At 39.0% G+C, this 24,257-nt stretch overlaps 1 protein-coding gene across 1 annotated transcript in view; it reads right to left on the bottom strand.

Moving 5' to 3' along the window:
- Positions 1-24,257, bottom strand: part of HIBADH (3-hydroxyisobutyrate dehydrogenase) — a 128,327-nt gene that overhangs the window by 96,612 nt on the left and 7,458 nt on the right. The window contains exon 2 of the mRNA XM_004377485.2: positions 13,109-13,269. Coding sequence (XP_004377542.1) covers positions 13,109-13,269 — 161 coding nt within the window. The remainder of the gene's footprint in view (positions 1-13,108; positions 13,270-24,257) is intronic.

Consider the following 24,257-nt stretch of genomic DNA (forward strand, 5'->3'; position numbering starts at 1 on the left):
TAGGCAAAAAAAGTTCACTGCCTAAAATAAAGAGTTCGTTTCTTATACACATACAGATGGAGTTTCTATGGAATCAAATCTACTGTTTACTTTAAGAGTGTAAAGGGAGCTGAGGGGGAAAGGGCAAAACCCAACAGCCCTGGGAACAGACACACTTCTCATGGGTTCCTACAGTTTGGATTCTTAAACAGCATACTTTTTGGTATATGCTTTGACTAAGCAAAACATTCTAGTACCACAGGGCTGGTAGCCCAACTGAAGAATTCACAAGTGATTTGGTGGGCGGCAAAATGCCCTAGCAAAATATCTCAAACCCCAGTCTCCACCAGCCTCCAGTCTCTATTTTCAGATAAAAAAAAAAAAATTTAAACCTGTATCAGGAAAGGTCAGGACAGGGATTCAGGGAAGATGGTGGCATGAGCAGGTCTAAGATTCCAATTCTCCCCACAAAAGCACCAAGAAAAGCAACTAGAAGCCCATATTTATCCCTGTAAGAATTCTGAAATAGCAGACAGAAGGATCACAGCAAGGAACTACAAGCTGAATAAAGATAAGTTTCTTGCAGGATTCAGCACTGTCGAAAGCACTGTATTCAGGGTGAACTGAGAGAGCTAACACCTTGTAAAATTCTAATGTCCTGGCTCCAAAAAAAAAATCACAAAGCACACACACACACACACACACACAATGAAAATGATGGCCCACTCAAGGGAGCAAGACGATGAGAGAGAAACCATCTTTATGGAAGCCAGAATAATGAAAGGATGGAAAGAATATAAAATAATATTAAATAAGTTCAAAGAACTAAAGGAAAACACAGATAAAGAAAAGGTCAGGACAAGAACATGAGCACTTCCTGCAGTGACTGTGAGCACCACCATGAAGGCTGGCAGTGTTAGCTACCAGAATTCATGTGAAACTATTTATACAAGATAGACTCATGAACAGGCATCAGGGCACGCTCATTTTCAACCCTCACTTTTGCTTCAATAATGACCATAAGCATACTGTAAAGGAAAGTTGCTCTGTCCATTTTCAGTTTGTATCTCTGTATGTATACACGCACATGTGGGTATATGCACTTTCATTCATATCTTGCCCTCCCCAACTCTCCTGCACTTTCTTTCACATATACACCTTGATATACCTGGCCAGCCAGTCAGCAACAAAGGAGGTCAGAAAAGAAAAGAAGCCCATTCCTTGACTCAAATTCTCCTTTAATAGAAAGAATCCATTACCCCAATCATCACAAAAGCTCCTCTAAAGTCTTTTCTCCCAATGCAAATCAAAACCACAGTGAGATACCATCTTACCCTGACATTACTGGCATGAAACAAAAAAACAGAAAATAACCAATGTCGGAGAGGTTGCAGGGAAACTGGAACTCATATGCACTGCTGGTCGGAATGCAAAATGGTACAACCATTTCGGAAAACGATATGGTGCCTCCTTAAAAAGCTAGAAATACCATACGATCCAGCAATCCCACTCCTGGGAATATATCCTAGAGAAATAAGAGCTGTCACACGAACAGACGTATGCACACCCATGTTCATTACAGCAGCATTCACAATAGCAAAAAGATGGAAACAACCTAAGCACCCATCAACAGATGAATGGCTAAACTATGGTACCTATACACAATGGAATACTACGCAACGATAAAGAACAATGATGAATCTGTGAAACATCTCACAACATGCATGAATCTGGAGGGTATTAGCTGAGTAAAATAAGTCAATCACAAAAGGACAAATACTGTATGAGACCACTATTATAAAAATACATGAAAATGTTTCCACACAGGAAGAAACAATCTTTGATGGTTATGAGGAAGGGGAGGGGTGGGAAGGGAAAAACACTAACTAGATACCCTGGTGAAGGGTAAGGCAGTGCACAATACTGGGGAAGTTAGCACAACTTGACCAGGGCAAAGTCATAGAAGGTTCACAGATACATCCAAATGCCCTGAGAGACTGAGCTACTGGGCTGAGGGCTGGGGACCATGGTCTTGGGGGACATCTAGCTCAGTAGGCATCACAATCTATAAAGAAAATGTTCTACATCTGACTGTCATGAGTAGTGACCGGGGTCTTAAAAGCCTGTGAGCAGCCATCTAAGATACATCTATTGGTCCCATCCCAGCTGAAGCAAAGGAGAATGAAGAAGACCAAAGACACAAGGGAAAGATTAGCCCAAAGGACTAATGGACCACAACTACCACAACCTCCATCAGACTGAGCCCAGAACAACTAGATGGTGCCTGGCTACCACCACCAACTGCTCTGGCAGGGATCACAATAGAGGGTCCTGGACAGAGCAGGAGAAAAATGTAGAACAAAATTCAAATTCACAAAAAGAAAAAAAGAAAGATCAGGCTTGCTGGTCTGACAGACTGGAGAAACCCCCCAAGAGTATGGCCCCCGGGCACCCTTTTAACTCAATACTGAAGTCACTCCTGAGGTTTACCCTTCAGCCAAAGATTAGACAGGTCTATAGGACCAACAATAACATGCATGAGGGATGTGCTTCATAGTTTAACCATGTATACAAGACTAATGGGCACACCAGCCCAAAAGCAAAGACAAGAAGGCAGGAAGGGATAGGAAAACTCTAAGAATAGAAACCGGGAATCTGGGGTGGAGAATGGGAGAGTGTTGACAGATCGAGGGGTTAGCAACCAATGTCAAAAAACAATTTGTGTATTAACTGTTTAATGAGAAACTAATTTGCTTTGTAAACTTTCACCTAAATAACAATTAAAAAAAAAAGAAGTAGGGGAACCAGGAAGGCATCAAACACCTGGAGATCAAGTGGAGAAGAAAAAGAATTTAAAGGGGAAGTATATATGCTGTGGAAGGGAATGGAAGACGGGAAGGGATTAGGGACTAGAGTGGGGCTTACAATGTGCTGAGGGCGAGTGCTTTCAATAAAAAACTGAGCCATGGCTGGAAATAAAGTCTTTTCTCTCTTTGTTTAAAAAAAGACAAAGGACTATCAGGCAGATAAGTAAAGGTTTCTCCATAGAATGATTTACGTATATATTAGAAATTGAACATATTTTCTACCAGAAAATGTGAAGTGACAAGTAAGCATCTTAGGAATGGGAATGCCTCTGCTTTTCCTGTCGAGGAAGTTTTACATGACATTTTCTTTTTGTCTTTGATGTGCAGTTGATGAAAGTAAAAGAATAGGAAAGCCAAATATAGTGTGTACCCTAAATATTATGAGCTAGAAGTACTCACATTTCAATTTTTCATAAAAGACTATCAGTTTCTAAATCAAATTCTAGATAAATACAGTTTTAACATAAAGTAATTTCATGTCATTCTGTAAAATTTCAGACAATTAAGTATTTTAGCACTTTGTACATGAACAGGGTAGGAAATGATATAAAACATGTCAGATCATAAAACAATAAAAGATATTCCCTCTTTCAATACTTCACTCAGAAGGTAATGCAGAATCTTAGAATCTACAATGAGGTACATTCAACATGTATACTTTGATATATAATGGGGACTTACCACAAATAATTCTAGGGGAAAAAAGGTTTTTTTTCTGTCAGGTTCCAAAGAAATACGTAAGTTACATGAAAACCTTTCCTATACTCAAATACTGAGATTCAAAAAGAGGCAACCATTCCTCTTTTTACTCAAGAAAAACAAAGCTCAGTAAGATGAAGAAATAAGTAAAGGAAAAGTTTTAAGGGTCATAATTCTCCACTCCTATACTGTATCAAGAATAAAAGTTACTTAAAGAGCCCCATCTGTTCATTCCTTACTTAGATAAAGTAAAAAAAAAAACAAACTTGCTGCCGTCGAGTCAATTCTGACTTATAGTGACCCTATAGCACAGAATAGAACTGCCCCACAGGGTTTCCAAGGAGTGGCTAGTGGATTTGAACTGCTGACCTTTCGGTCAGCAGCTGAGCTCTTAACCATATGCTACCAGGGCTCCAAATAAAGTAAACACAATGTAAAACAGTGGCATAACTCTCAGTGGCCTTTCCTTCTATCGCAGCTTCATCTCTCTAGATATTTCGGGACCACGGTAAGCTGTGAGGTCTAAAAGTCAATTTCAGAGGTTCTCTTAGAAATTGAGAGGAACCTTCCATTTGAAAAAAATTCAATTCCATCTAGACAACTCTTTGAAAGGAGCCCTGAGGGACACCAACGATTATGCCACAGATCTAAGGGTGCTTCATACCACCAAGCTTTTCATGCCCCATGAACTGGCAGTTCCAAGTCATGCAACTGCCAAGTTCATGGAGTGACCAATCAACCCCCTGCATCCCCGGCATCTGCTTGAAATGCTTGGGTTGCCAGAGTACTGCTAAGCCTTCAATTATATAGGAAAACAATGTCAAAGCTAACAGGCCCGAAAAAAACACACAATGATAGTGATAGCTGGAATGTCACCACTGTGCTGGCCACTGCTCTATGTCTAATGACTGTGTATACATTTGGTACACTATATGAACAGTCTCTAATTTGCAATACAGAAGGCATGATTATTAGATGAACAGACAGAGAGAGATGTGTGTCCTGCTACTCAAATAATCTTGCCTTCAATATGATGACTTCAAGACTCTGAAATAGCTGACTGATAAAACTTGGCCACGGCTCAAAAGCTGGGGAAAAAAACAAACCTTATTACCAGTCTGACACTAACCACAAAAGCCTTTAGGAGCCGAACTAATTAGAGTCATTTCAATTACATTTGCTAATTGAATGGATAAGCAAAGACAGCACGGATCAGTGAAAAGAACACTAATTTGAGAAGCTAGAGACCCGGGTTTAGTTCCAGCTCAGCCATTAAGTCATGTGTGATTTTGTGCAAATCACTTAACCTCTTTGGCTTAGTTTTCCAGTCTATAAAATAAAAATAGTGATTTGGGTTATTTTTAAGAGTTTCCATCTCCAAAGTAGAAAGGAAACTTAGGCAAAGAAATTTATTTCCCATATATAGTAACCGTAAGTCCTTTTGTTGTTGATAGTTGTCAACAAGTTGATTCCAACTCATGGCAACCCCATGTGTGTCAGAACAGAAATGTGCCTCACAGGGTTTCCAATGGCTGATTTTTCGGAATTAGATAGCCAGGCCTTTCTTTCAAGATGTCTCTGGGTGGACTCTAACCTGCAACCTTTTGGTTAGCAGCTGAGCGTGTTAACCATTTGCACCACCTAGGGACTCCACAGCCCCTGTGAAAAGAGGCTAACGGGATAGGAAGCTTCTGCAATGACTCAGTACAAATGCACAGTACTAGCAGGGCTCAAACTGTACAGGTCTTCCACACCTCCACATTTGGGAACAGTCACTGACCTGCTGAGTCTGGGCCATGGCTCCGCTCTGACCGCTGGGACTGTCCCAGACAGATCTCTTGCCAATTCCAACTGTCTCATTCTTCCACTTCATGAATTAAAACGACTCTACTTTTTTCTGTTAGCTCAATTTTGACTACCGGAGATCGGCTCTCTTGTATATCACAATATCTACAGTCTTTAAGAATTCTTGCAGCCAGTTTCTCTGGATTTAACTTCAATTCACCCGCATGCTAATATGCATCAATGGTACATGTGCAATATAAAGAGAAGGGGACTGGATAGACTAAAGACAAAATCTGCTTTGCTGCAGGGGGCAGGGTTGGTCAGCAGGGTCAAGAGTAATCTGAGGAAACTGTACCTCCTTTTTACATATTCAATGGAAGGAGACAACCATTAGCATGGTTGCTTTATATAAAGAGAAATTCTTACTGCCTCTTCTAGACAAAACTTATATGAGTTCAGCATTGATTCCAAGTAAACCAACCAGATGGGTAACAGAAACTTGCAAAGAAACAAGATTAACATGATCTTGTTAAACTCGCCACTCCTGTGTTTTTTAATCTTTCCAAGTAGAAAAGCAGTTACTTCAAAATTACACTACACTTGAAAAACTGACAAAAACATTTTGTGCCTACATCTTGAAACATTTGGCCAATAAATGATGGCACCCACTCAGTAAGAGGCTTTTAAAGCTCTCATTTAACAAGACCTGAGTGGATGCCAGATTAAATCCCAAGAGAATCACTTAACAAAACATGTTTAGCCTTACAGCTCAGGAACCACAAAATGGTTTCCAAGTTTTCAAAAGAGAAAACAAAAGAAAAGAGAATCTAATTAAGCCTAGTTCAACCAGAAAGTTCAACCAGAAAGCTCATACAATGGTGCATACTTGCCCACATTTCTGGCACAGATCAGCAGCATCTCCAAGGAAAATCCTAGACAATCAAAATGAGGGATAGTCACTTGCTCTTAACACTAAAGCTTAAAAAGAGAAAACAGAATCTTCCACGAAATAAAAGTAGAACAGAAAAGACAGTACATAACAGATTCTTAAGCAGGGATGATGTCAAATCACTTTTCTCCAGGTTTGATTCTAATTTCTATAATAAAGTAAGAATAGTGGTTTGGGTTATTTCATTTAAAAGTATGTCTACAAATCTCACCCAAGGCACTCTGGACTTAGTGACTCAGCCAACAAAGAGAGAGAGAGTGTGTGTGTGAGTGTGTGTGTGTGTGCGCGCGCGCGTTGGAGAGGGGAATAACGATTTTAGAGAAATACAGATACAATAACAGCAGCAGCAGTAGTAGTAGTGGTGGTAGTATTAGCAGCAGTAATAGCACTTTCTATGCGCCAGGTACTCTAGGACTACAAGGAAGGTACTATACTATTTCACTTTATAAGATGAGGAAATTTCAGTAGAGAGAGGTTAATTTGTCTGAAGTCACACAGCTAACACATGGCAAAGCAGAGATTTGAGTCCAGGCAGTCTGGTTTCCCAGGTTTATGTTTTTAACTACTACAGTCACAATTTATTAACTCAAAAAACAAAAAACCCATTGCCGTTGAGTCGATTCCAACTCACAGCAACCCTATAGGGATAGAGTAGAATCGCCTCACAGTTTCCAAAGAGCACCTGATGGATTCAAACTGCTGATCTTTTGGTTAGCAGCCATAGCTCTTAACCACTATGCCACCAGGGTTTCCTATTGATTCAAGATTTCTTATACATGAAGGCCTGATAATTATCACTGGTTACATTCTTAGAAAAGATGCTAAAAGTTGAAATAATACACTGTAGGTAAAACTGGAGTTTTCAACAAAAATAAGGATATAATAAAGTGATGCTGAAAGAAGAAGAATGTCTAATGTTTTTTATGGAAATGACCACAAGCAACAAATTTAACCAATTATAAATGTCCTATCACAACAGGCTAATGTTTAGAAGCACAAATAAGTTGATTAAATACAATCATATAAAACATATTTAATATGTCAAAGTTTTTAATTCCTTCATAACCCATTTAGTATTTTTTTACTACTAGTCAGAGTTTAAAGAAAAATCTCCAGGGTCACAGCATTCCAAAGCACTTCGTCATCTGGAACTTTGGGTGGCCATCTTGCACCTTGAGGGGAAGGAGGTGCCTTGCCTGAGGAAAAAGAGCCAAGAGGCTGATAGAAACTAATTCAGATTTTATCTGTGCTGCTAAATTCAGTTGTGCCTGAGATCAGACCACCCTCCAACTCTTCAGTTACATAAAACAATAAATCCCCAATTTTTTCTTTTTAAAAAAAAGATGAAGTACTTCTTCAAGGAGACTTCTGAGGACCTTTAGAATCAATTCACTGTTTTTGCTCCAGATATGTCTATTTTGGTACTTTTTCTTCCTGAAAACTCCCCCATTGAAAGCAACAGTCAACATGAGGAATCAACTAGCCAGCCTTTCTGTACTCTTGGGGGGGGGGCGCGGGGGCGGGGAATGTGTTTTCTTTGGCTGGTACCTCATCAGCGTCACCTAACATGGCAAACATGGGGGGAGGGGACACCTCTCCTTAAAATGTATGAGTCAATGCAAATATACCTTGAATTTTTTAACCCTTAATCCCTTCACTGCACTATTGTGTACAATGGCAAGAAGTTTTAAGATTTCCACCTACATTTTTGCATCTCATCCCAAGTCTTGTCCTTTGCCTTATACTGACTTTCTTTTTTATGCAACATTTTCAAAAGCTAAATATAGCTATGAAATAATAATACTGATATTTTATTATATCAGAACTTATTCATCCAAATTAATGTTACCTTTTAAAGTAGTGCTCTTAGGAAATCACACTCATTCACATGACATTGCTACTGTTTCAAACATTTTTTTAAGCTGTGAACATAAATCGTTTATCAACAAATTTTTTATTTTATGATAACAAGATGCTTCCCACAGGCCCAAATCTTTTTCACCCTTTATCCTTCCCACTTCATTCATCCAAGTTTCATATTCTCCTACCTTTCCTTGCTATTTAGAATCAATACTCTAAAATCTTCGAGAGTCAAGACACTTAAGGGAACCAGGGAAGTGAGACAGATGGGATGTGGGGAAGGAGAATCCTGTCTTCCAGGCTTGCCTCCTCAGTGTGAACGGACAGACCTTCCCCTCGGCTTCCCACAGAACTTTGCCCACAGTGTGCTGGGGGCAGGAGTGGGAGATGCAGACGAGAAGGCAGGGCAAAGGGAGCGCTCTAAGAGCCAGAGATAAGGCAAGTCTTCACTCCTCACTAATCTAGGGGGCAGATACCCGGAACCCATCTTCTTTCCTTCCTCACACCCACTTATATATCATAAGGAAGAGAAAGAAGAATACCTGGTAATGGAGTCTGTCCTAAAGAACCTTCAGATTTCAATCCAGGAATCTTAAGAGACATTGTCTCCATGACTTTCATTTCAGACTCCATCAGTTCTGTTAGTGGGTGAGCAGAGTATATACAATATTTCTGTAATTCCCTATCAATCAAAATTGAAATGACTCCTAACAGTTAATTACTTCTTATTTTATCCTCCTAAAACACTGCCTCAGCACTTTGTTATATTCAAATTAAACATAATAGAAACTTCCTTATAATATTATTTGGCCTTGCCACTTAAAGACTGAAACCACATCCAACTCAACATGCTTTATTCTCAGAGTACGAGGCGGACTGCTAGGCATATGGTAGGTATGCAACCTATATCTGATGTTCTCAAGTAGAAATCTCTAGAAACCTGGAGATTGAGGCTCTGCTTTTCAAGACATTGCTCCTTTGTCCCCATCCTTCATCTGGATAAATACTATTTATTCTTCTACTGTCTTACTGTCTTTTCTTCAGAAAGAACTTTCCTAACTGCCCTTTCATCCAATGTAAGGTATATTTTCTTATTAAAAACCAGTAAGACTCTATTTTTTTCTTTAGACTTGGCACTACTTGGAATCACACATCTGTGTGCTTTGATAGTCTAACATCCTCTCTATTGGCTCCAAAGGCAAGGGCAGTGACATTGTTTTCTGGGCTATATTCCCAGTGAATGGCCCATAGAAAGTACCCAAGAACGTCTATTAAAGTAGTGAATTCATAAAGGTCTTATCCTCTTTTGCTAAGGAATTCTACAGTGGCCTTAACCCATAGTTATCAGATTAATAAAAAGTAATTTTTCTTCACAAAGAAAGAGGAGACTCTGACTCAATTATATCATTTGAATGGAGAGGCAAATAGATGTATACAGCAGATGGGAAACTCAGCCTTATAGGAACTAACTATAGGAACTTATAGCTAACACTTATATACAGTATACGTACCAAACATTATTTTAATGTTTGTCCCAAACGCTCAGGAGCTCTGGTGGTGCAGCAGTTAAAGTGCTGGGCTGCTAACCAAAAGGTCGGTGGTTCAAACCCACCAGCTGCTCCACGGGAGAAAAATATGGCAGTGTGCTTCTGTAAAGATTTACAGGCTTGGAAACCCTTTGGGACAGTTCTATTCTGTCCTATAGGGTCATTATGAGTCGGAATCAACTCGACGGCAGGGAGTTGGTGTTTTTTCTTTTTTTTACCAAACACTTTTTAAACTCTACAATATTAACTTATTTAATTCTCACAATAACCCTACAAGAAAGGTACTATGATTACATTCATTTCACACACGAGGAAACTGAGATACAGACACATTAAATAACTTGCCCAAGATTGCACAAATACTACATGATGAAGGCAGATTCCAAACCTATGCATTCTGGAGATTCCCAATACTGGCTATTGCAACTTATTCAATCTTCCCAAAAATAATGTTTTTTTTTTTATTCCAACAAAGTTGATGGATGCAGAACCACACATTAAAGGAAAAAAACTGGGAGTATGTGATCAGTGACTTGACATTACTGATTCAAAAAGAATCTAGGCACTTTATTTTATAATAGATAACACAATCATCAAGAAAGACACACACACACTCTCTTCTCTCAAAAATGCTTCACACATTAATTTTCATTAATTAGTGATCATGCATCATGTAATTAAAAGAACCTAAGGCTCCAAAGTCAATGACAGACCTTTGTTCAGATCCTAGCTCTTGCCATTCACATTACAACCTTAGGGATGTTGTCTAACTTCTCCAAGCATCAATTTCCTGATAATACTTCTGTTGCAAAGTTAAAATTAGATAATATACATAAAATATTTAACACAAGATGTCACATATAGTAGGTGCTTACTAAATATCAGCTTCTTTTCTCTCCTTTTTAAAAATGTAGTTAACTCTTTCACTCTGGGATAAGCCTTATTCTTAAATAAGCTTTCCTTCACTCCTATGTAAAATCAGCAACACTAAAGAAATGAGTGTTTTGTTGGGGCATGGAGGTAAGTGGGGTAACTTTAAAGTATGAAGCAATTCAGGCAGAACATCAGAAAGCTCTAGAAATCTGGGAAGAAGCAGAAGAGAGATTCGCAAAGGGGTGATGATCATTTCCTTTGCTCCATAGGCAAGCTGTAAGTATTATAGATTTGGAGGAAAGAGCTATGGCATCAGTAATAATTTGCAAGGCCATAAGCTTTTGCTTTGCCAGTCTAAAATAGATCAGTCTCTGTTCAATTCCTACCTCTTTCTTACTGGGACAGGATGGAGGAGGAAAAGAAATGCACATGATTTTATATACTTTTTTTTTTTTTTAAATATAGAGAGACAGATACAGATATATATGAAAATCTCTGGAACATTACTCCCCAAAATGCCAAAGGAATGTATTATTATTAGTTTGGTTAGATTCTATGTTTATATTTAATTGACGATATTTTTGTTTAGAGACTAACCACCATTACTCTTACAAATAAATATATAAACCACTGTCTGTAAAGTCAAAACATCAAACAGATGTGTTACCCTCAAAAATAATATCCATCTCCTCAAAATAACTACTAACTGATTCATCCCAGACTGAGTATCAGCTCAAACTGCTTTCCATCCCTGAAGATGGTAAAAGGCCACCTTTCCCAGATTCTCTAATGAAACAAAGAACTGATCAAATCTACCCAACAAGCCTACCAAGTGGCTGAGCTACTTAAGGTCATCTGAATGTCTGCTGGACTGGGGATACAGTGTCAGGATCTGTGCAAGCAGTTAATGCACTCAGCTGCTAACTGAAAGCTTAGAGGTTTAAGTTCACAAAGGCGTGATGATCAAGTCTACCCAGCAGTACCTTGGAAGAAAGGCCTGGCAATCTATTTCCAAAAAAGCAGCCATTGAAAACCTCATGAGTCAGAATCAACTCAATGGCAACAACTGGTAAGGTAAGGAATGGGGCATAAGCAGATACAACCCTTCCTGCAAAAGTTCCAAGACCACACTCACATCCTTATGCAACACTACCGCCATCTCTTGTGACACACAACCCAGGGAAGGGAAGGAGCTACTGACATCCAGGTCTGCAAATGTGTCTCTCTAAGTTACCTAAACCTGCTCTTTACCTAAGCACTGCATTCTTCAGTATTTACTTTGAAGTCTACTATTCAGAAGCTGACTGTTAAAATTTTATTTTTCCTCTCTTCTTTTTCTATATTTCTTAGAAATTTTTTTAGTGGTCTCCCAGCCGTAGGATCACATTCCATCCTGTTATGACTCTATAACTTGTACAAAAAGAATTTCTCTCATATCTAGGCAAAACAAAACTCTAAATTCATTTAGTGATACATGGTCTCTTGCCATGTGAGTTACTGATAAAGTTTAACAAATCCAGACAATTCAAGCCTTAACCAGCAGGTGCTACCATAAAACATGATATACTCCAGTCCTAAAACTCTTGAAACATGAATAACAGCCTAAAAAGAGAACACTAAAGATCCATCCTAACAGAACTCTGTACTTCATTATAACATACAATATTTTTAGGTTATGGCCAATAACTAATACTTATTCACAAAATGCTGCCATACAATTTACAAAGAACATTCACACATTTCTCATTTGAGTCTCACTATCTAATAATGTAGGTTGTCATCATTCCCATTTTACCAATGAAGACACCAGCTTAGGTGAAGTAACTTGCCCCTAGCAAGACAGCAGGTATCTGAGCTGGAGCTCAAAGATAAGCTTTCTATCTCTAAGCCTATCCTTGTTCTCAAACAAATTATGCCTTTCAATAATTGGGAGGCTATCTCCACCAAATCATCTGCTTTAGCAGCACAGTAAGTAAAGTTACTATCTCAGAAAAACTGATAAAAAGCCAAAGTAAATCCCTTGCCAAAGAATGCTGTCGTTGTTGTTAGCTGTGTTGAGTCATCCCCCAAATTATGGCGACCCTATATATAACAGAATTGGATTGTTGTGATCCATAGAGTTTTCATTGGCTGATTCTTGGAAGTAGATCACCAGGCCTTTCTTCCAAGCCTGTCTTAGTCTGGGAGCTCCATTGAAACCAGTTCAGCACCACAGCAACATGCAAGTCTCCAATGACAGATGAGGGGTGGCCGTGCTTGAAGTGAGCTGTCCGGGAAACTAACAGAGATCTTCTGCATAGAAGGAGAAAATAACCACCACTGCCCTCTTGCCAAACAATAGACTCTCTCAATAAATTATGAGAGCTCTACTCTGCTGTACACCAGGATGTTGGATGAATGTTAAAAAAAAAAAAGAGAGAGAGAAATAAAATTAACAGTGAATTAGACTTGTAACTTCATCAGGTGTACTTCTCTCCAAGAAGCTTATCTGAATGTATATTCATTTTTAAACACCAAAATCTAAAACAAATCTAAAGAAAAGGCCTTACCTGTTCACCTGTATCTTGAAACTCTTTACATGCATCAGGGAACACATCATAAACGATGAGTGGATAGCCATGTTTCATGAGATTTTTTGCCATTGGATTCCCCATGTTGCCCAGTCCAATGAATCCAACTGGAGTCTTAGAAGCCATTGACCTAGAACACACTGATTTCAATACATAACTTTCAATCAGGGCAGACAACACTTTTTAACTGTAAATACTAAGTTAATCGTTATTTAGATGGTTTCTACAAGAGGAACTTTTAAAAGGCTAGTGCAGTGCAAGGGATCGCTTTCATATGGTCTATCTCATCATGGTTTTGTAACGCCCACCAAATGACTGGGTGGAACTATGCAAGTGAGGTGCTTGTGGCCCACCAAGGGGATTGGATAGCTTGCTAATAATGTAAATTAGGTGCACATTACCCTTGTGGGTGAAGGGCCATGCAAATAAGGTGCATGGAACCCTAACAAGGGGATTAGTCAGTCTTGCCATCCCACTAGGCTTAAAGGGAGACACAGACAGAAAGAGATAGAGGAGCTGTAACACAAAAGTCAGTGAGAGTCGGCTCTGCAAGACAGCAGGAATCAGGAGAACGGCACAAAATGGCTACAGTGGGGCTTGCTGACCCACGGATTTAGGAGGTGTAACACTCACCAGAGAAGGCCCCCAGCAGGCGGAGCCTGGTGGCAGAGAGTAAGAAGAAGCTGCCCTGATTTAGGAACTACATCCTGAGTTGCTGTTCACCTTACTTCCAACTTGATCCTGATCCCCAGTTGTACCCTGTTACTTTCCCAAGAAACCATCTAACTGTAAGTACAGTTCATGAGTTCTGTGAGACGTTGCAGCGAATTACACAACCCAAAGACGAGAGGGAGAATACTGAGGGGAGGGGGAATAGTTGATGTTAGAGATGATGCAGTGGTACAGCAGTTTGGAAAAGTCGGACATTTGGGACATCTTTAACCTCCGCCTCAAAGGAACCAACTTTGTGTTGATCCTTATTAAAGAAATTATTCATTTAGCTTGTTTTAAACTAACGACCTGATCACATTTAAACATATCAACAATGTACAGGCCGACTAACTTCTAATTACAGTATTTAGTTCCCTGGGACACACTTTTAAAATCTGAGGCAATCTCTACTCTATTTTCTACAACATCCCTTTACCATTTTTAATAATAAACTTAATAATTCTATCATTTATAAAACACCTACTATGGTAAAGTATTCTTGCTTCCTCATGTCTACATTATCTCCTTTAACAATGTATATAAAAGACTGAAAGCATTCCGAGAATGCTGACACACTGTGAAAAGTGTAACCAATGTCACCAAATAACATGTATACTAGTTGCCGTCAACTCAATTCCAACTCATAGCGACCCTACAGGACAGAGTAGGACTGCCCCATAGGGCTTCCAAGGAGCGGCTGGTGGATTTGAACTGCCAACCTTTTGGTTAGCAGCCTGAGCTCTTAAGCGCTGAGCCACCAGGGCTCCAAAATAATATGTATAGAAATTGTTAAATGAAAACGTAATTTGCTATGTAACTTTTCTCCAAAATCACAATAAAATATATTTTTAAAAAAGTTCATTATCTTTCATCTTTCTCCAAGTGAACTGTAAGCAATTTAAAGACAGGACCAGGTTTTTTAATTCATTTTTGGTCAATGTCACTGTTATGGATTGAACTGTGTCACCCAAAATATGTGTTGGAATCCTAACCCCTATATCCTTATATGTAATCCACTTTGGAATTACGGTTTTCTTTGTTATGTTAATGAGACCATATCAGCATAGGGTGTATTACAAACCTAATCATTTCTGAGTTATAAGGAGCTGCAGAGACACAAAGACTATCAAGCACTAATCAGGGAGGAGGCAATGAAGATAGACACCACATGAAGATCACCAAGAAACCGAGGAATGCTAGGGCTACAGAAGATGAGACAAAAGTCTTCCCCCAATGTCAGGAGATAAAGGGCCTTCCCCTATAGCTGGAACCCTGAATTCAAACTTCTACTCTCCTAAACTGTGAGAAAATAAATTTATGCTCTTTAAACTAAAAAAAAAAAGAAGTGAAAATATTCAATAAAACCTGTATCTTTGATCAGGCTCAATAATGGAATTTATAGAAATAAATTTATAATCAATCAACATAATCCACCACATAAACAAAATAATCGACGCAGAAAAGGCATTCAACAAAGTCCAACATCCATTCCTGATAAAAACTCACAATAAAATAGGTATAAAAGGGAAATTCCTCAACATAACAAAGGGCATCTATACAAAACCAACAGCCAACATCATTCTTAATGGAGAGAGGCAGAAAACATTCCCCTTGAGAACAGGAAGAAGACAAGCATGCCCTTTATCATCACTCCTATTCAATACTGTGCTGGAAGTCCTAGCTAGAGCAGTAAGGCAAGGAAAACAAATAAAGGGCATCCAAACTAGTAAGGAAGGAGTAAAACTGTCCCTATTTGCAGATGATATGATACTATACATAGAAAACCCAAAAGACTCCACGAGAAAACTACTGAAACTAATAGAAAGATTCACCAGACTAGCAGGATATAAGGTAAACATACAAAAATCAGCTGGATTCCTATACACCAATAAAGAGAACGACAAAAAGGAAATCAGAAAAAACAAAACAAAACACCATTTATAATAGCCCCTAAAAAAAAAAATACTTAGGAATAAATCTAACCAGGGATGTATAAGAACTATACAAAGAAAACTACAAAACACTACCACAAGAAACCAAAAGCGACCTACATAAATGGAAAAACATACCACGCTCATGGACAGGTAGACTCAACATTGAGAAAATGACAATTCTACCCAAAGCAATCTACAAATACAATGCAATCTCAATCCATATACATCATTCTTTAAAGAGATGGAAAAACTAATCATTAACTTTACATGGAAAGGGAAGAAGCCCCAGATAAGTAAAGCACTATTGAAGAAGAAAAATGAAGAACATACTATACAGCTACAGTGGTCAAAACAGCCTAGTACTGGTACAAGGACAGATATACTGACCAATGGAACAGAATTGAGAACCCAGATGTAAATCCATCCACCTACAGTCACCAGACCTTCGACATGGGCCCAAAGTCCATCAAATGGGGAAAAGATAGTCTTTTTAACAAATGGTCTTGGCAAAACTGGACATTCATCTGCAAAAAAAAGAAACAGGACTCATACCTCACACCATATACATAAATTAATTCAAAATGGATCGAAGACCTAAATATAAAGCCAAAAACTATAAAGATCATAGAAGAAAAATTAGATCAACACTAGAGGTCCTAATACGTGGAATTAACAGGATACAAACCATAACTAACAACACACAAACTCCAAAAGATAAGCTAGATAACTGGGATCCTCTAAAAATTAAACACTTAGGCTCATCAAAAGACTTCACCAAAAGAGTAAAAAGAGAACCTACAGACTGGGAAAAAAATTTTGGCTATGACAAAGCTGACAAAGGTCTAATTTCTAAAATCTACAGGAAAATCCAACACCTCTACAACAAAATGACAAATAATCCAATTTAAAAATGAGCAAAGGAAATGAACAGACACTTCACCAAAGAAGACATTCAAGCAGCTAACAGACACATGAGGAAATGCTTGTGATCACTAGCCATTAGAGAAATGCAAATCAAAAACCACAATGACATACCACCTAACCCCAACATCACTGGCATGAATCAGTGGGAATGCAAAATGGTACAACCATTTTGGAAAACAATATGGCACTTCCTTAAAAAGCTAGAAATAGAAATACCATACGATCCAGCAATCCCACTCCTAGGACTATATCCTAGAGAAATAAAAGCCGTCACATGAATAGACATATGCACACCCATGATCACTGCAGCATTGTTCACAATAGCAAAAAGATGGAAACAACCTAGGTGCTCATTAACAGATGAATGGATAAACAAGCTATGGTACATACACACAACAGAATACTATGCAACCGTAAAGAACAATGATGAATCTGCAAAGCATCTCACAACATGACTCTGGAGGGCATTATGCTGATTGAAATAAGTCATTCACAAAAGGATAAATACCGTATGAGACAATAGACTATAAAAACTCATGAAAAGGTTTACATACAAAAAGAAACAATCTTTGATAGTTATGAGGGAGGGGAGGGGTGAGGAAGGAAAAACACTAACAGATAATAAATAAGTGGTAACTTTGGTGAAGGTTAAGACAGTTATACAATACTGGGGAAGCCAGCATAACTTGACCAAGCCAAGGTCATGGAAGCTCCACAGACACATCTAAACTCCTTGAGGGACCGAATAACTGGGCTGAGGGGCGTGGGGACTACGGTCTCCGGGAACATCTAGCTCAACTGGCATAACATAGTTTATAAAGAAAATGTTATACATCCTACTTTGGTGAGTAGCGTCTGGGATCTTAAGAGTTTATGAGTGGTCATCTAAGATACTCCACTGGTCTCACCCCATCTGGATCAAGGGAGAATGAAGAAAACCAAAGACACAAGGGAAAGATTAGTCCAAAGGACTAATGGACCACAAGTACCACAGCCTCCACCAGACTGAGTCTAGCACAACTAGGTAGTGCCTGCCTACAACCAGCAACTGTTCTGACAGGGATCACAATAGAAGGTCCCAGACAGAGCTTGAAAAAAATGTAAAATAAAATTCTAACTTACCAAAAAAAAAAAAAAAAAAAAACTAGACTTACTGGTCTGACAGAGACTGGAGAAACCCAGAGTATATGGCCCCAGGACACTCTTATAGCTGAGTAACGAAGCCACTCTGGAGGTTCATCCTTCAGCCAGATTAAACAGGCCCATAAAACAAAATGAGACTAAAGGGGCACACCAGCCCAGGGGCAAGGACGAGAAGGCAGGAGGGACAGGAGGGCTGGTAATAAGGAACTCAGGGTCGAGAAAGGGAGTGTTGACATGTCGTGGGGTTGGCAACCAATGTCACAAAATAATATGTGTATCAGTTGTTTAACGAGAAACTAGTTTGCTCTGTGAATCTTCATCTAAAGTACAACTGGAGAAAAAAAAAGTTCAGTCTAGTGAGAGGAAAGAGAGAAACATTTCCACTTGCCATTTCACCCTATCATTCCCACTTTTTCCTTTTTCTTCCAGTTTTTAAACTGTTTAGTGCACCGTCTAGTCATAGTGGGGCCCTGGTGGCACCATGGTTAAGCATTTGGCTGCTAACCAAAAGGTCGGCAGTTTGAATCCACCAGCCGCTCCTTGGAAACTCTATGGGGCCGTTCTACTTCGGCCTATAGGGTCACTATGGGTCAGAATCAACTCTACGGCAATGGGCTTGGTTTTTCTTTTTTTCTAATCATAGTGACCCTTTTAAGTTCCAGGTCTTCTCAACTGATTGATCCCTGCTCCTCCTTGAACTTAATCTGAATTCAATGAAATTCCCTAAAAGCAAATTGTTTGAAACCCTCATACTTAAGAAACAGAGGTCTCATTTTATTATATAAATATGGTTAGAACCATATTTAATTCCTTTTAACTTGATGGTTTACTCTAACACTTCCATTACATGTGAGTGTCATTCTTGTGCAGTATCACTTTACCAGTGCTAAGTTTAACACACTGGGTATAACAGGAGCCCTTTGTCTGACTTTCTTGCCTGCAAGGGGTTCAATGGCAGAGAAATGACATCTAACTGAAATTTTATTTTGATATTAAACAATGAGAAGTGTACTTTATAAAAGAACTCTTTCTGTAATGAATGCTGTGAATGGAGAAGAATACTGAATATACCATGGACTGCCAGAAGAACGAAAAAATCTGTCTTGGAAGAAGTACAGCCAGAATGCTCCTTAGAAGTGAGCATGGTGAGACTTCGTCTCACATACTTTAGACATGTTATCAGGAGGGACCAGTCCCTGGAGAAGGACATCATGCTTGGTAAAGCAGAGAGTCAGAGAAAAAGAGGATGACCCTTAACGAGATGGACTGACACAGCAGCTGCAATAATGGGTTCAAACACAGCAATGATTGTGAGGATGACACAGGACCAGGCAGTGTTTCCTACTATTGTACATAGGGTCACTATGAATCAGAAGGCATTGGATGGTACCTAACAACAACTAAGCAATCTAATAACAATCCCCTGAAAGAAAATGTAGCACCAGCGGTGCCAGACTACTGTGCTAGGCTTAGAAAGGTGTAATTTAAAATCTAAAAACATGGGAAGCTAGGAAGATTATAGTTTAAAGGCAGTTAATTTAACAAGCAACTCACTCTAGGTCAAACAATAGGCAGGGCAAGGTAGAACTACAATTCAGCCATGCATGCAACAAATATTAAGGAACTATCATTATGTATGGTGCCAGATGTCATACAGGACACAAATGAGATACAGTCGTTGACTTCAACAAGCTTAAAATCCAAGAGGAAATAAACTATATATACAAACAATAATACAAGCCAGTTAAGAATAAATAACATCACGGAAGTATAAAAAATAATGCTGATACAAAAGAAGGACAATTCACCTGTTTTGGAGACTTGAAGGAGGTAGCAATTGACCTGGCCTTCTAGGATGGTTAGGGCTTTAAACAGAAAGAAAGGTAAAGAGGAAGGGCATTCCGTGTAAAAGAAAAGAGCATAAGTATATGTAAAGAAGTAGGAAAGCTAAGAAGAAAGGAATTGTATTAGGCACTTTACCAATATTGCTGTCATCACATGCTATCATTAAGCCCAACTTTCAGCTGAGAAAACTGAGGCTTAGTGAGTTTAAGTAAAATGACCAAGACTTTACTAGGTTGTAAAGTCAAGAGTCAAATCCAGCTGGTCTGACTCTAGATTTTTCACTTTTAACCACTACACGGCACTGCCCTCCATTGTTCTTAAAGGGTGTACAAAGAAATATCAAGAAATTAAGATTGAAAGAAACAGTGTAACCACAAAGTAGAAGACTGGGAAACATGCTACATAAGTGGACTGTATTTTGTAAGCAAGAGGTAGTTACTGAAGGGTTCGAGGAAGAGAAATGACATGATCAGACTTATGCTTAAGCAACAGAAATGAGGCAATAGTGTACAATGGATGAACTGGAAGAAGAGCCTGGAGGCAAGATGACAAGTATAAAAATGTCAGTAATACTCTAGGTCAGAGTTAACAGAGTGGTGGCCATGGGAAAAGAGAGACGTGAAAAATATTTCAAAGACAGAAGTAAAAGGATACTGCAATTAATCAGATTATGAGCTAAAATTAGGGAAAGATCAAAGATAACAGCAAGAGAATGGTAATATCAATAACCTAAATAGAGACATCAGGAAGAGGAGCTGGTTCAGTTTTAAATAGGGTAACTGTGAACTGTCAATGAGCTGAAAGACATTCAAAAGACTGTTAGAAATATAACCAAGGTTTCAGACATGTTTGATAACCATCTGTTTCAAGGTGAGAACTGAAATCATGGGAGTTGATAAAATCATCAAATGAAAGTAGAGTTAAAGAGGCTAAAAGACAAAGCCTAAGGCGATGTCTACATTTCGAAGACAGAAAGAAGAAACCAACCCTAAACTGACATAGATGTTAGAATTATTAAAAGAGTTATTATAACTGTAGTCCACATGTTCAAAAAGTAGAAATACAAGAGATATAAAAAAAGACCCACCATCCACCTACAGTCACCTGATCTTCGACAAGGGCCCGAAGTCCATCAAATTGGGAAAAGACAGTCTTTTTAAAAAATGATGCTGGCAAAACTGGATATCCATCTGCGGAAAAATGAAACAGGACCCATACCTCACGCCATATACAAAAACTAATTCAAAATGGATCAAAGACCTAAATATAAAGCCAAAAACTACAAAATTCACAGAAGAAAAAATAGGACCAACGCTAGAGGCCCTTATACACGGCATTAACAGGATACAAACCATAACCATCAACATACAAACCCCAGAAGATAAGCTAGATAACTGGGATCTTCTAAAAATCACACACCAATGCTCTTCAAAACACTCCACCAAGAGTAAAAAGAGAACCTACAGACTGGGAAAAAATTTTTGGACAGTACAAGTCAGACAAAGGTCTAATCTCCAAAATCTACAAGAAAATCCAACACCTCTACAACAAAAAGACAAATAATCCTATTAAAAAATGGGCAAATGAACAGACACTTCACCAAAGAAGACATTCAAGCGGCCAACAGACACATGGGGAAATGCTCGCGATCACTAGCCATTAGAGAAATGCAAATTAAAACCACAATGAGATACCATTTCACTCCGGCATTACTGGCACGAACCAAAAACACTGGAAATAACAAATGTTGGAGAGGCTACGAGGAGATCGGAACGCTTATGAACTGCTGGTGGGAATGCAAAATGATACAACCATTTTGGAAAACGATATGGCACTCCCTTAGAAAGCTAGAAGTAGAAATACCATATGATCCAGCAATCCCACTCCTAGGAGTATATCCTAGAGAAATAAGAGCCGTCACACGAATAGAAATATGCACGCCCATGTTCATGGTAGCACTGTTCACAATAGCAAAAAGAAGGAAACAACCCAGATGCCCATCAACAGATGAATGGATAAACAAACTATGGTACATACACACAATACAGTACTATGCAATGATAAAGAACAATGATGAATCTGTGAAGCATCTCATAACATGGATGAAACTGGAGGACATTATGCTGAGTGAAATAAGTCAATCACAAAAGGACAAATATTGTATGAGACCTCTATTATAAAAACTCATGAAAAAGTTTACACACAAAAAGTAACAATCTTTGCTGGTTACGAGGGATGGGAGGGGTGGGGGGAAATACTAAATAGACAACAGATAAGTGGTATCTTTGGTGAAGGGTGAGACAGTACACAATACAGGGGAAGCCAGCACAACTTGTACAAGGAAAGGTCATAGAAGCTCCATAGACACATCCAAACTCCCTGAGGGGCTGAATTGTTGAGCAGAGGGCTGTGGGGACCATGGTCTCGGGGAACATCTAGCTCAACTGGCATAACACAGTTTATAAGGACAACGTTCTACATTCTACCTTGGTGAGTAGCATCTGGGGTCTTAAAAGCCTATGAGTAGCCATCTAAGATACTCCACTGATCTCACACCTTCGGGAGCAAGGGAGAATAAAGAGAACAGGATACAAGGGAAAGATCAGTCCAAAGGACTAGTCCAAAGGACTAATGGACCACAACTACCATGGCCTCCACCAGACTGAGTCCAGTACAGCTAGATGGTGCCCGACTACCACCACTGACTGCTCTGACCAGGATCACAACAGAGGGTTCTGGACAGAGCTGGAGAAGGATGTAGAACATAATTCTAACTCACAAAAAAAAAAGACCAGATTTACTGGCCTAAAGGAGTCTGGAGAAACCCCAAGAGTATGGCCCCCAGACACCCTTTTAGCTCAGTGGTGAAGTTATCTCCGAGGTTCACGGTTCAGCCTGGGAGTGGACAGCCCCGTAAAACCAAATGGGACTAATGAGGTACAGTAGTCCAGTGACAAGGGCCAGAAGGCAGAAGGGGACAAGGAAGCTGGTGATAGGGAACCCAAGGTTGAGTAAGGATACTGTTGATGTGTTGTGAGATTGTTAACCGTTGTCATAGGGCAACATGTGTAGTAACTGTTAAATGAGAAACTATTTTGTTCTGTAAGCCTTCATCTTAAGTGAGAATAGCAGCACAATTGGAAGAGCGCAGTCAATGTCACTGAACGGTGCATATAGAAATTTTTGAAATGATGTATCTTTGGCTATGTATATTTTCACCAAAAAAAAAAGGTTGAGAAGTTAGAGGGTTGACATGTTGTGGGTTTGTTAACCAATGTCATAAAACAATATGTGTGCTACTGTTTCATGAGAAACTATTTGTTCTGAAAGACTTCACCTGAAGTACAACAACAACAACAAAAAAAGACCAGATTTACTGGCCTGAAAGAGACTGGAGAAACCCCAAGAGTATGGCCCCCAGACACCCTTTTAGCTCAGTGGCAAAGTCACTTCCGAGGTTCACCATCAAGCCGGGGACTGGACAGCCCCATAAAACAAAACGGGACTAATGAGGCACAGCAGTCCAGGGACAAGAACTAGAAGGCAGAAGGGGACAGGAAAGCTAGTGATAGGGAACCCAAGGTTGAGTAAGGACAGTGTTGATATACACTGAGGTTGTTAACCATTGTCATAGGGCAACACGTGTACTGTTTAATGAGAAACTATTTTATTCTGTAAACCTTCATCTAAAGTGAGAATAGCAGCACAACTGGAAGAGCGTAGTTGATGTCACTGAACTGTGCATGTAGAAATTTTTGAAATGGTCTATCTTTGGCTATGTATATTTTCACCAAAAAAAAAAGGTCGAGAAGGGAGAGGGTTGACATGTCGTGGGGTTGTTAACCAATGTCATAAAACAATATGTATACTGACTGTTTAATGAGAAACTATTTGTTCTGTAAACCTTCACCTGAAGTACAATAAAAAATAAAAAAAATTTTCAGCCTAATACACATATAATTGGAGTCCTCAAATAAGAGAGAGAAGGAGGACCTGAAAAACTATGTGAATAACTAATGGCCAAAAATTTTCCAAATTGGATGAAAACTATAAATCCACACATCCAAGAAGCTCAATAAACCCCAATGCAAGAAACATGAAGAAAACTACACAACACACGTCATAATCAAAATGCTCAAAAGCAGCTGGGGAGGGAAGAGGAGACACTACGTACAGAGAACAAAGGTAAGGGTGAAGGCAGATTTCTCACTGGAAACAATGCAAGTGAGAAGACAGCAGAGAAACATCTTTAAAGAACTGAAATATGAAACAACTGTCAACCTAGAAATCGATACCCAGTGAAAATATACAAATATAGATATTTGCATATGCAAAGGGACATGAGGAGATTTTGGGGGATGATGGATATGTTCACGATCTTGACTATGGTGATCATTTCACAGGTATATACATACATCAAAACTTACTAAATTGTGCACTTAAAATGTGCACAGTTTACCATATGTCAACTACATGGTAATAAAGCTCTTTTTAAAAAGTCAACATCATGTTTATAGAAACAAATAAACAAGAGAGGAAAACAGTTCTCTAGTATAAGACACTAAGAAGAC

This window comes from Trichechus manatus, unplaced genomic scaffold (assembly GCF_000243295.1).
Source record: "Trichechus manatus latirostris isolate Lorelei unplaced genomic scaffold, TriManLat1.0 scaffold00050, whole genome shotgun sequence".
Taxonomy (NCBI): Eukaryota; Metazoa; Chordata; class Mammalia; order Sirenia; family Trichechidae; genus Trichechus; species Trichechus manatus.